This window comes from Gekko japonicus, unplaced genomic scaffold, assembly GCF_001447785.1.
Source record: "Gekko japonicus isolate JY-2015 unplaced genomic scaffold, Gekko_japonicus_V1.1 scaffold1593, whole genome shotgun sequence".
NCBI classification, from domain to species: Eukaryota; Metazoa; Chordata; class Lepidosauria; order Squamata; family Gekkonidae; genus Gekko; species Gekko japonicus.
Genome location: NW_015176498.1, coordinates 329995 through 341542, shown reverse-complemented (window position 1 = coordinate 341542; position 11548 = coordinate 329995). Strand labels below are relative to the sequence as shown.

Below are 11548 nucleotides of genomic sequence, written 5' to 3'. Positions count from 1 at the left end.
TGAAGGATGGGCTTCATCCCTGCAGATGCTGGTACCTCTGTTTGCACAGCCTCTATCTCGTCCTCTGAAACCGTCACCCTCAAAATGACACTTTCTACTGTCACCCCATTGCCGTCAGTGCAGCTATTCTGAGGCGAAAGACAATGACTGACACAAGTGTGTTAAGACTTTGTAGGGACAGAAGAAACTTATATGCTGATACGATGAATCTCTTTTTTTAAAAAATACATTTTCTCTCTTTGTTCAGGAGTAAAATTCATATATATTGATATCTGACCACCAATGGGCAGAAAATAATATTAGAGTGATTCTAAGAAAATAATATGTTCACTAAAATGTCTGCCTTCTACAGTTTAAATATTTAAACATACATAAATTACCATTTAGTATTTTCCAACAAACTACCAAATGTTTAAAATGGTTCATTTAAAAAAAACAACCCAAACCTACGGATGTAGGTAAACTGCCATATCAGAAACCTAGTTATACTGACTGAGAAAAAATTACAAGTAAAAATAAAAGAAGATACATATTCCTCACAAATTAAAAGAAATGCAAGATTACAAGCACTATGTTTACCATTAGAGTTTGGGTCTTTCCCCCTTTTAGGTGATCAAATCTACAGTTTTGATATAAACAGATAGACATTTGAAAAACAAATTTAACACTGGAAAATAATTTCATTAAACAAATAACCCGTTAGTGCTTATGGTCTTTCAAAACAGGCAGGCTGAAGAGCTTAGAATCAATCTGAAAAGGCTAAGTTAAAATACTGCAATCATTCATAATGTTCACATGGAAAAAACAGATGTTTCAAACAATTATACATATTTCCATAGAACAGCTGCTTTTTTGTTTTATAAACAATAATTTAAAAACTATGATTTTCTGTGAGATATATATATATATATATGCAACATATAAAATGTGAAATGACATATTTGGTACAACAGTGTAGGAAATAAATCTTAAAAACAAACCTTCTACATTAATCCAAATGTATATAATTACCTTGTAAATCAACACGTATTTAAAAAAGTAAACATTAAAATCTGTTTTGTCCATATATATGTATGTGTATATATATAATATGTATATAGCTGTATTAAAGATATCTTCATTTTCTGTGACATAAAATAAACTTTTAAAGAAAAAAAAAAGGTTAAAAGAACTAGTTTCTCTCTCTGTGCTGTAATCCGGTTACAACTTCTTTAACCCAGTTTTAAAAATACGGCAACAGTAAGAATGAATAAATTGAAGCTCTCTCTATATCATGTTCAAATTCTCCTAACCTTCTAGATTTAAAGTCACTTATCAAGTTTTCAATGACTGCAGCCAGTTTTAATTAAATTAGATTATCATGCTAATCTCTTCATCTATAGCCCCGTTCTCTTTAGTTGGGAAGAAGTTATTTCATAACAAGTTCTTTTTGGTAACCTGATTGTAAATCTTAAAAGCTTAAATCACTTGGTATAGATTCAATTAGAGACCTCAGGATCACTTATTTTCAAGTCTGGCGTGGCAAAATTTAGGCACTTCTGCAAAGGCTTTTTTTTAAAAAATATTTTCTCTCTTTGTAAAATAACATAGTCAAGACTTTGTTAGGGGTATGAAAATCATACCGTGCAAAGGAGGTTTTAGCTTCAGTTCTAGAATGCCGTCATTCCGATACTGCTTCTCCATACAAGTCTAAAATCATCTGTGCATCTCAGCAATTTGTGCTTTACCTTGGACTCTATTGGGAATTTTTAGGTGGCGACATGCAGGAATCGAGGGTTCTGCTTTTCACGTCACCTCTTTTATCTTGGCATCAACTGCCTAGCAGAGAAGTGAGCTTTTTAAGAGAGTACAAAAATTGTCAAAGGGTTAAAAGTTAAGATCTCCGGTTTGTGTGTATTGGCCAGGATCCAAAGAGTTATCCCAGTGCACCCAAGTGCTTGCACATGCCCAGTGTGATTTTTTTTAACTTAACCCCCCCCAACTCCCCAATTTGAGCAGCAGATTCCTTTGCTGAAATTTTCTGCAGTTTCAAAAGTGATGTGTCCTGTGGAGTTGGCCAAAACTGGCTGCTGGAGAAAGCTACCTTGACCGTGTGGAATTTGTCGTGTGGTTCTTTGGATCCTGGGCTTAGTGGCCAATGTAAATCGTTTATTGCTAACATTGAAAGATTCATAAAGTTGTGAACCCTACAATAATACATGAATAGGACTACTTACATTAGCTATAGTTATGGTGGCAAGACAATACTCCTAAGAAGTAAACGGTGTCGTATAAAATCTTTTAAAAGTAAAACGTTACCCTTTTTTATGTCTTGAACCATCACAGCTAGCATCAGGTAGTTAACTAGATTAGTTTGGAATATACTAAGCATACCATATTTAATATTCCTATATGATATAGCAGCACTAGCTCCTTAGTGTTTGTGATTTGTCCGGACGAACAAACTCGTTACTCAGCATGCAGTTTGTGGCAATTCTATCGAGGAAGAGACAGGGTAGTATGTACAGTAACAATGCTTTGCTGTTCTCAACGAAGCCTCTTGACATTCCATTCCATTCCTGTTGGCTACTTGAGGATTATCTGTTAGGAAAAAAGAAACACTGTTGGGATGTGTGGAAAGACTTAAAACACATGCACATACACCCCCCACCCCCCGATATTAGCGTATTCTCGTGTTACCTAAAAATGAAAACACAGATTCACCTGAGATTTTATTAACTAAACTTTTATCACATGCAGGCCTTTCCCAGTGACACTCGTCTTTTCCTTTTAACTGCACAACCTCAAGGAACCAAGAAAACCTAAGACAAACAAGCACACTCCAAAATATGTCTTGTGTTTAAAGAGAGCTGAATTGTATGGGAGGACAAGCAAGTCCCTGCAAAAGGCATAGAGAGCTATCAGAAACACCCATATACTCCTTCGATGTTCGCTGCAGTCTCTAGATGGAGGGACAGTCACAGTATAATGTACAAGATCTAATCAGGAGGATGCCTGGGGTTATTGCAAACCCAAAGCTTAGCCATCCTCTTGCTGAAGTCAGTAAGAAGAAGAGGAAGAAGAGACTGGATTTATACCCTGCCCTTCACTCGGAGTCTCAGAGCGGCTTACAAACTCCTTTCCCTTCCCCTCCCCACAACAGACACCCTGTGAGGTAGGTGGGGCTGAGAGAGCTCTTTTGAGGACTGCTCTTGAGAGAACAGCTCTGAGAGAACTTATGACTGACCCAAAGTCATCCAGCAGGTGCAAGTGGAGGAGTGGGGAACCAAACCCGGTTCTCCCAGATTAGAGTCCGCGCACTTAACCACTACACTAAACTGGTGGGATACGCACCAATAGTCTGAACGCATCTAAAAGGTGAATTAATTGGTAGGTATGGGCTTTTTCAATACAGTTCATGTTCCAGTAATAATGTTTTATTTATTTATCTATTTTGCAATCATTTTTTTCTGAGGCTATATCAGAACAGTGGTTTCTCTGGAGATCAGGAGCACAATCCTACCCTAAAATTTGGGTAGATTCAGGCTGTCTCTGAACGATTCGAGGCACCATGTTAACCTCTGATTCTCCTGTCATATAATTCCTTCTCTAACCAAGTAGTTTTCAAACCAGAAGTTGGACAGGATTCCAACTTCTCATACGATACTTAATATGCTTAGCCAGTTCTTGAGAAACAAGAAGGTATCATGTCTCAAAGGTGAGGACCAGTAAGTAAGGATTTATTTCAGGTTTGTATACAGCCACTCACCAGATTGGTAGTCTGACTAAAAGTAGAAACAGAGAAGGTATTTTACAATTGATGGTTCTTTTCTTTCAGGTCATGAATGACTACCAAATATGGTAGGCTAGTAAAATCTTGTAGGGTCATAATTTTGTGGATTTATTTGCTGGGTTTCTTTTCTAAGAAAGATATTATTTGGGCGAAAAATGAATCTGTTGCATTTTTTTGGTAGCAACTGGTGGTTTTATGCACAAAATTCAGTTGTACCAACGGATACCATCGGCTACTAGAAATCACAACACTCTATGCTAATACGGAGCCTACACTTCAGACCTAAAAATAAACATTTAACTGCAGTTTTACCCTAAACAGTGTCAGTTTCCAGCACATATTCTGGCTACACTCTGAGATGGCCTTAAGCAAAAAGGGCCCAATTCAACGCAGCCCGAATTTTGCGGGGCCGGGCAGGGGAGGGAGAGCCAGCCAGAGGCGGGGTGGGGGTTGATGGGAGCCCGCTTGTTCAAGGACTGTCAAAGATTACCCTCACAACCAGATGTCGTCTGTGTGAACTCCAGCAACCTACCATCCCGCTGTCACTACCTATGCCGGCCGGCTGGGCGTTTGGGGTACATCGGCTGGCAGAGGGCCATCTGATGCACTGGATTCGGTGGACCCATGCTGCACCAATACTTCTTACAGCTGTAGTCAATAAAGCTGTGGCCAATTTACTCCACGTATTTTCCGAATTCACTGTTGTGTATGTGGTTCTTTAATACTGGTCCGTATGCAGCCAGTTGGGGGGCTCCCCCCTCCCCCCATAAGAATGGAGCCCGCAATAAGAAATCTATCAATTTACTGCAAATTTTCACTACAAATGTGTGCAGTATGTGCTGCTAATCAAAACAAAATATTACCTCTGACCTACAGATGACCCAGACCCAAAAACTCATTTGTCACGTACTAGAAGTGGGCTTATTTCAACTGCTACAGAATTAGTGCCTGTATTAAAAAAAAAACAAAAACCTACAAATGGCTGCTAATGCCAAAACTGGTACATCTAATCCAGCATCCTGTTTCCCATGTTGGCTCAGAGGACCGGCCAACAGGGCATGGAGGCCAAGGCCTTCCCCTTGTTGTTGTCTCCAAGCACTGGTGTTCAGAGATTTACCGCCTCTGAATGCATTGGAATTCCCATTAGTCACCATGGCTAGTAGCTCCTGATAGAACTGTCCTCCATGAATCTACCTAATCCCCTCTTGGAGCCACCAATGCTGGTGGCCACCATCGCGTCCATTGGCAGGGAATTCCAAAAAGGTAATTACTCTGGAGTGTCGTACTTCTGTGAGCCTCCCACTTGCCCATGAAGTGGGATGAGGGAGCACGTAGTCCATGTCTTGTACTCCATCTGCACAACTAGACTAAACTAGCTGTTATTTACACTCTGCTCCTCCAGCTACACCCGACTCCCAATGAACAGTCGCCAGGTGAAGAATGTCTGTTCGTATGAACAGAACGAGCAGTCACTAGATCATTCTAATGAATGATCCAGCAGCTATCACTACAACTGAAAGGGGACATTGCTTGGGTTTTGCATCTCATCAGCCGTCCAATTTAAACCTTCCGGTAGTCAAAAGATATCCTTAGCATCTTCTGTGAATGGGATCCATTTCCCCTCACTCTGCTACTGCCACTGCCAGGTTATTATGCAGGGTACCAAGACAATGAGCCCTAAAATATGGCGTCTGGCAGCGACTGGCACAGGGACTGCTTAGCTCCGTTGAAGACAATGAACAAGGCAGATGCTTATCTCATTTAGATTAAAGACAGAAGGCTCCTTCCGCATCAGCAGAACAGCTCTATAGGGTCCAACCCAAGGCATGGTTAAAAGTGGCAGTAATTTCTGGGTTGAAAACAGATTTGATGGCCAAAAATACAGACCTGTTCAACTGACACTTCTTCTTAATCCATAGAATTAATTAACAGACACATTTAAGAGGCTTCACCTCTTGACTGCATTCACTAAATAACCAAATTTCATTTTCATGTTCAAAATTCACAACAAAAGAAAAAGTAACCAAGCCGTGAACTTTAGCTATAGAGAATTTTTATATTGCTTTCCTTGATTGGCATATTAACAATGCAATCCCATTGATTCTTCAATGTTGACTGGAGTAACTCTGCTTAATATTGCTCCACAAGTATGTTTAGGGTTGCCGTCTGCCCAGTGGGGGTGGGGATCCCCTGATTTTGCGGGCTCCTGCCCACTACCAGAATCCCCCCCCCAACAACGACACCACATACAACGTACCTGCGTCACCCGGAAGTAATGTCAACACGTCAGCGGTGAGCTCTGGATTTTGGGCAAAACTCGATGGTTTGATGCCAATTTTAACATAGAGTTTTGCCCAAAATCCAAAGCATCACACACACACACCCATCGCTGGTGTCACTTCTGAGTGATGCAGGCAACATCACTGTTTTTGGGGAAATGGGGGGCAATGTCACTTCCCACTCCCAGGACGTCCCCCCATCCCCCCCGCCAGCAGGTCAAAGGGACCTGACAACCCTAAGTGTGGTCAATTTGATTCAAAACCTCGCTCTGAAGCGAAGTCCTCGTTTGATTGCAATAAACCTGTTATGGGTATGCAGAACGGTTCGATTTCCCGAGTCAAAAATCCTCAGTGGTATCCTGGAGTTCCTTCCCTAGTCTAGTTAATGGCTTATTATATAGTACTTCAGTTTTGTCATAAAAGAACACCTCTTTTCTGCCTAAGTGAGAATGTTCATCATCTCTACTCATTAACCTAGTTGTAGTCACAGGCGATTCACGGGACAGTTTCATGGCAGGGAGGAGAGACTCTCAAATGCACTGAAAGTTTCTAGTTTTGTTATACAGCAATTCACATGGTTCTCCATTCTGATGTACAATGTGAACCTAGACAACCGTTGTGATGTGCATTCACCAATCGCTAGCAGATGATGTTTCTTTTTTTACTATTTGGCAGAATGATACAGTTGACCAAGATACCCTGGGTTGTAGCAATTCACCCTGGAGCAGGTTAATCATGTGTATCAGCTCAGAGGTGATTAGGTATATAACCATACACATGGTAACTCTGTCAGTAATTCCTGTACTCAATTGTTATACAGCAATTCACATGGTTCTCCATTCTGATGTACAATGTGAACCTAGACAACCGTTGTGATGTGCATTCACCAATCGCTAGCAGATGATGTTTCTTTTTTTACTATTTGGCAGAATGATACAGTTGACCAAGATACCCTGGGTTGTAGCAATTCACCCTGGAGCAGGTTAATCATGTGTATCAGCTCAGAGGTGATTAGGTATATAACCATACACATGGTAATTCCTGTACTCAATTTTTTTCTTAAACACCTTGAAGATGCCTTATAAAGGTCACCTGCTAATGCTGCAAGGGGCACAGCTTGTCTGTTTCTATGCACTAGCGATTTTATGAACCTGACATTCTTTAGTGACTGTAAGCATTACTACCCAAAACTACATCAATTAGAACAAGAAGAGCTGGCTTTTATACCCCACTTTTCTTTACCTTAAAGAGTCTCAAAGCGGCTTACAATCACGCTTCCCTTCCTCTCCCCACAACAGGCACCTTGTGAAACAGATGGGGCTCAGAGAGTTCTGAGAGAACTGTGGCTGGCCCAAGGTCACCCAGCAAGCCTTCTTGTGGAGGGGTGGGGAATGAAACCTGGTTCTCCAAATTATAGTCTGCTGCTCTTAACCACTACACCACGCTGGTGTTTCATGTGAGCAAAGTGAAGTTTGCTGCTTTCAGTTCCTTTAACAACAGCAACAGAGAAGGTACATGTGGGCAGAGAATACCTGTTTTGCAGCATCTCACAAACTTACCCTTACTGGAAATGACTTCACGTTTCCAGCAGATTATACCAAGTACCTTCGCTTTCAGATGCAACATGGGTTTTGAGTGTTATGTGGATTCTGGAAAGGTGGGCTTGTGCATCTAAGGCACTTATAATATTTTTCAGAGAATACTGTCAGTTTTAGTGCTTAACTTTTAATTTACGACTGCTGCTAATAATAAATTGCTATATTGCTCTACCAACCTATTCTCTACCCTAAATGATGGATATCAGCCATTAACTGTCAGACGGAGGACTGATTACATTTCATACCCCATAAAGTAGGTCGTGTTATCATAATAAAGGAAGGCACACATTGACTGTATCATTTTAGTACACACGTCAGCCAATAAAATTAGTTTTAAAATATTTCTGTTTCTTCAGCAACTTCACTGCCCAGCTCCTCAGCACAGGCCCTGCAATTTCAAATCATTTTTTGAATTCCTTTCCAGCAAAAAAACCCCAGGATTTAAAACAAGTTTAAAAAATAAATAAATTAACCACCATTCATGTTTCTGTACATTAATTTTATCTTGAATCCGTAGCAATAACTGACTTTCAGATAGCCCTGCCTTTCAGTAGGTATTGCTATATACTGTAATGCAGAAAACAGTCAGATGCTCCAAGCGTTCTAGACTGTATACTCTGCGTGGGGCAGCCCTTGAAGAGAATTCAGAAACTTCAGTGGCTGCAGAATGCTGCTCTCAGGATGTTATCTGGAGTAGGTCAACTGAGGCCATTATCACTTCCAGTCTTGGCCTGTCTACACTAGCTCCCCATCTGCTTCCAGGCACAATTAAAGGTGCTGGTGTTGACCTTTAAAGTCATACATGGTTTTGGGACTAACATACCTAAAGACCGCCTACTCCCTTCTGAACCTACCCAACCACTGCAGTTCTCGTCTGAGGGGCTGTTTCGGGTGTCCCTGGCCTTTGAAGATTAGGCGGGCGGCAACCCAGGAGAGGGCCTTTTCAGTTGTGGCACCAAAACTCTGGAAACCCCTCCCCAGGGAGACTCATCTATCTCCTTTTGTTGTCACCTTCTGCCAGCGGGCAAAGACCTTTTTAATCTTTGTTTTGCTTCATTTTTGTTTTTGCTTGTTTGGCATTCCCTTCACTGCCCAACTTTGTAGTTTTTACATTTTTGTATGTATATTTTTGTATGTATATTTGAACTGTTTTAATGGGGTATGTTTTTATTGTGTTTAGATGTTATTTTATTAGTAAAAGTAAAGGTTTCCCTTGCTCAAAAGCTAGTCGAATTCGACTCTAGGGGGTGGTGCTCACTTCCGTTTCCAAGCTGAACAGCCGGCGCTGTCCGAAGACTTTTTCCATCACTAAACAGCATGACTAAATGGCAAGGCACATGGAACGCTGTTACATCCTATACATGCCTATTTATTTACTTGCAATGTCTTGCCTTCGAACTGCTAGGTTGGCAGGAGCTGGGGCCAGAGACGGGAGCTCACTCTGTCACGCAGCACTCAGGTCTCGAACTGCCAAACTACAGACCTTCCCATCTGCAGCTCAGTGTCTTAACCTCTGAGCCACAGCAGCCCCTTCTGTTATTTTATTATGTATGTTTTAATTTGTTAGCCATCTTGGTGGCCCTTATGAGGGCAGAAAGATGGTATATAGTTCTTTTAAATGATACTAATAAGTGCACAGAGAGAAGGGGGGGGAGGACAGTACATCTAAGCACAGGGCTTACAGTACCTAGACCTGTTTTTCTGCTATAGCTAAAGCATCCCACAATTTTGTGGTTGAAACTGAACAGCAGATAATACAACAAGAAAATCAAATGTGAAAAAAGCGGAAGCATTTATGAAACTATTGATCATAATGCAAAGCCTTTCAATACGCCTGCAATTACTTGTTAAACGAGAACACAAATCCAGGTACAGGGGCTTGGGAGACTGAACATTTTAGAACCTAGATCTTATTATTCCACCCTAGGGTTGCCAGGTCCCAACGATGGCGCCGGCAGGGGTGGGGGGAACTTTCCGGGAGTGGGGAGGAGTGCCGCGATGTGCCTACGTCACCAGGAAGTAATGTAGGCACGTCGGGGATGGCAGGCCGTGACGCTTGGTTTTTTGGGCAAAACTCTATGGTAGAATTAGCTAAAAATCATAGAGTTCTGCCCAAAAACCAGACCACCGCCGCCCAACATGCCTACATCACTTCTGGCTTATGTATGCATGTCATGGTTATTTTCAGCTTCTAGAGGTAAGGGGGTAATGGGGGGGGAGTGCCCGAAAGCAGGGGGAAACCCCGCCCAGACCAGGAACTCTGGCAACCTTACTCCACCCTCCGGGTAGGCTATCACAAGTGGTCAACCTGCAGAGCACAGGTTCCTCAAGCAGCACCAGAAGCAGAAGTCTGTGGGTATAACTGGAGTAGGATAGGACAACAGGCCCGGCTAGAAAACAGGAACTTCTACTTGCCTCTCCTGTAGGGCCTTGTTGCTTCCACCACTAGGTCAGTAGCCTAGCAGCAAAATGACTCCATATTAGAAAACTGCCTCCCTGAAATACATCCTCCACCAAGCATGGCCTTGCTGGCAGTACATTTCTGTAGTTCTGTACTCACAGAAATGCCTCCTTGGGTTGGAAGCTGGGGGCCTCACTAGCTTACTGAACTGGATCCGATGGGTAGGTTCTTGCAAGGGGAAGATAAGTTCCATTCATAGAAGGACTGCTTTATATCTTCAGTATTGCATACAAAATGGGATCCTCAATCCAAACCTGTTTTGCTTGTGCAATAGTACACGCAGACTCTTGTAACAAGCCGAAGCATGAGAACGGTTATTTTTTATTTATTTTATTTCATTTCATTTATACCCCGCCCTCCCCGCACGCGGGCTTATACAAGCAAAACGGTGCGAGCTACGGCACGGAATAGCACTAGGTCCTATTTCCCTTCCACTCACTGTTCTTTGCATCCAGCCAGATGCTAGAAAATATCTTTGGTGGGGACAGCGACTAAAACGACCCTTGGGAGTAATAACAGAAAAAACAACCACCCTTCTCCTCCATTACATCAACCGAACTGTGTTCAGCACAGTTGTTTAGGTTAATTCACACTGTATCGACTTCTATGAGTAAATTTCAAAGTGACAGGAATCGGGCCATAAAGCTGGAATGATAATGTGTGTTTATTCGCAGATAATATTTTTCTGATCTGATGCAGCTTGGATGCTGCTATGGAGTCAAGTCAGGTAGGAGAGACGTCAGAAGCACCATCTGGTTGCTAGACTTGATCAGAGGAAAGACATTTATCACTCTTTATTGTTTACTGGAAACCCCTTATAGACTTTTTGCAGGAAACGGAAAAAAACGAACGGATGATTTGTGGATTTGATGATGGGGGGGGGATTAGATAATAGAAAAAAGAGAGCTTTTTATCTTTTGTAACTTTAGAGTAAGTTGTAATTTTACTTGCATTTGTCATAGAGGAAACAGGAAGCCACTTCTTTATAATTCTTTAATTTTGCTTTTTTTCTCTCCTTTTTCTTCTTTTTTCTTTAGCTTTGTATTTCTATTTCATTTTTCAGTAGTTTTCGTTAGCTTTTATCTTTTGGTTAAAAAAATTCTCAACAAATCTTTTCTGAAAGCACCATCTGATTAATGTTAGATGGATAGTTTTGGACTGGTCTCCTCGAACGATGTTGACACAATCCTGGCCTGCAGTCTAGTAGACCCTTGCCCTTCTTGGTTAATTAAATCTTGTAGAGACAAAGTGGGGGCTCCTCAGTCTCCAAAGTCTTTGAGGGAAACGATAAAGTGTCCTCTCTTGAAGGCAGCATGTGTTAAACTTACAGTGGTAGCCCAGTAACTTCAGAGTTCCATGGATGAGCCACCTGCTCTTGACTCATTTCAGTCTGGCCTCAGACCTGGCTTTGGGACACAAACTGCCTTGGTGGATGATT

At 41.6% G+C, this 11548-nt stretch overlaps 1 protein-coding gene across 8 annotated transcripts in view; it reads right to left on the bottom strand.

Moving 5' to 3' along the window:
* Positions 1 to 1065: 1065 nt before the first annotated feature.
* MBNL2 (muscleblind-like splicing regulator 2) overlaps positions 1066 to 11548 on the bottom strand; it is a 107901-nt gene continuing 97418 nt past the window's right edge. For 4 of the 8 annotated variants that reach the window (XR_001482967.1, XR_001482966.1, XR_001482968.1 and 1 more), the window contains one exon: positions 2510 to 2580. Coding sequence is in view for 4 of the 8 variants with exons in the window: in XM_015427308.1 (XP_015282794.1) it covers positions 2453 to 2580 (128 nt within the window). In the remaining 4 variants the exon portion in view is untranslated. Of the gene's footprint in view, positions 2581 to 11548 lie in introns of all 8 variants that reach the window. The other 4 variants (XM_015427308.1, XM_015427302.1, XM_015427305.1 and 1 more) reach the window with 2 other exon arrangements.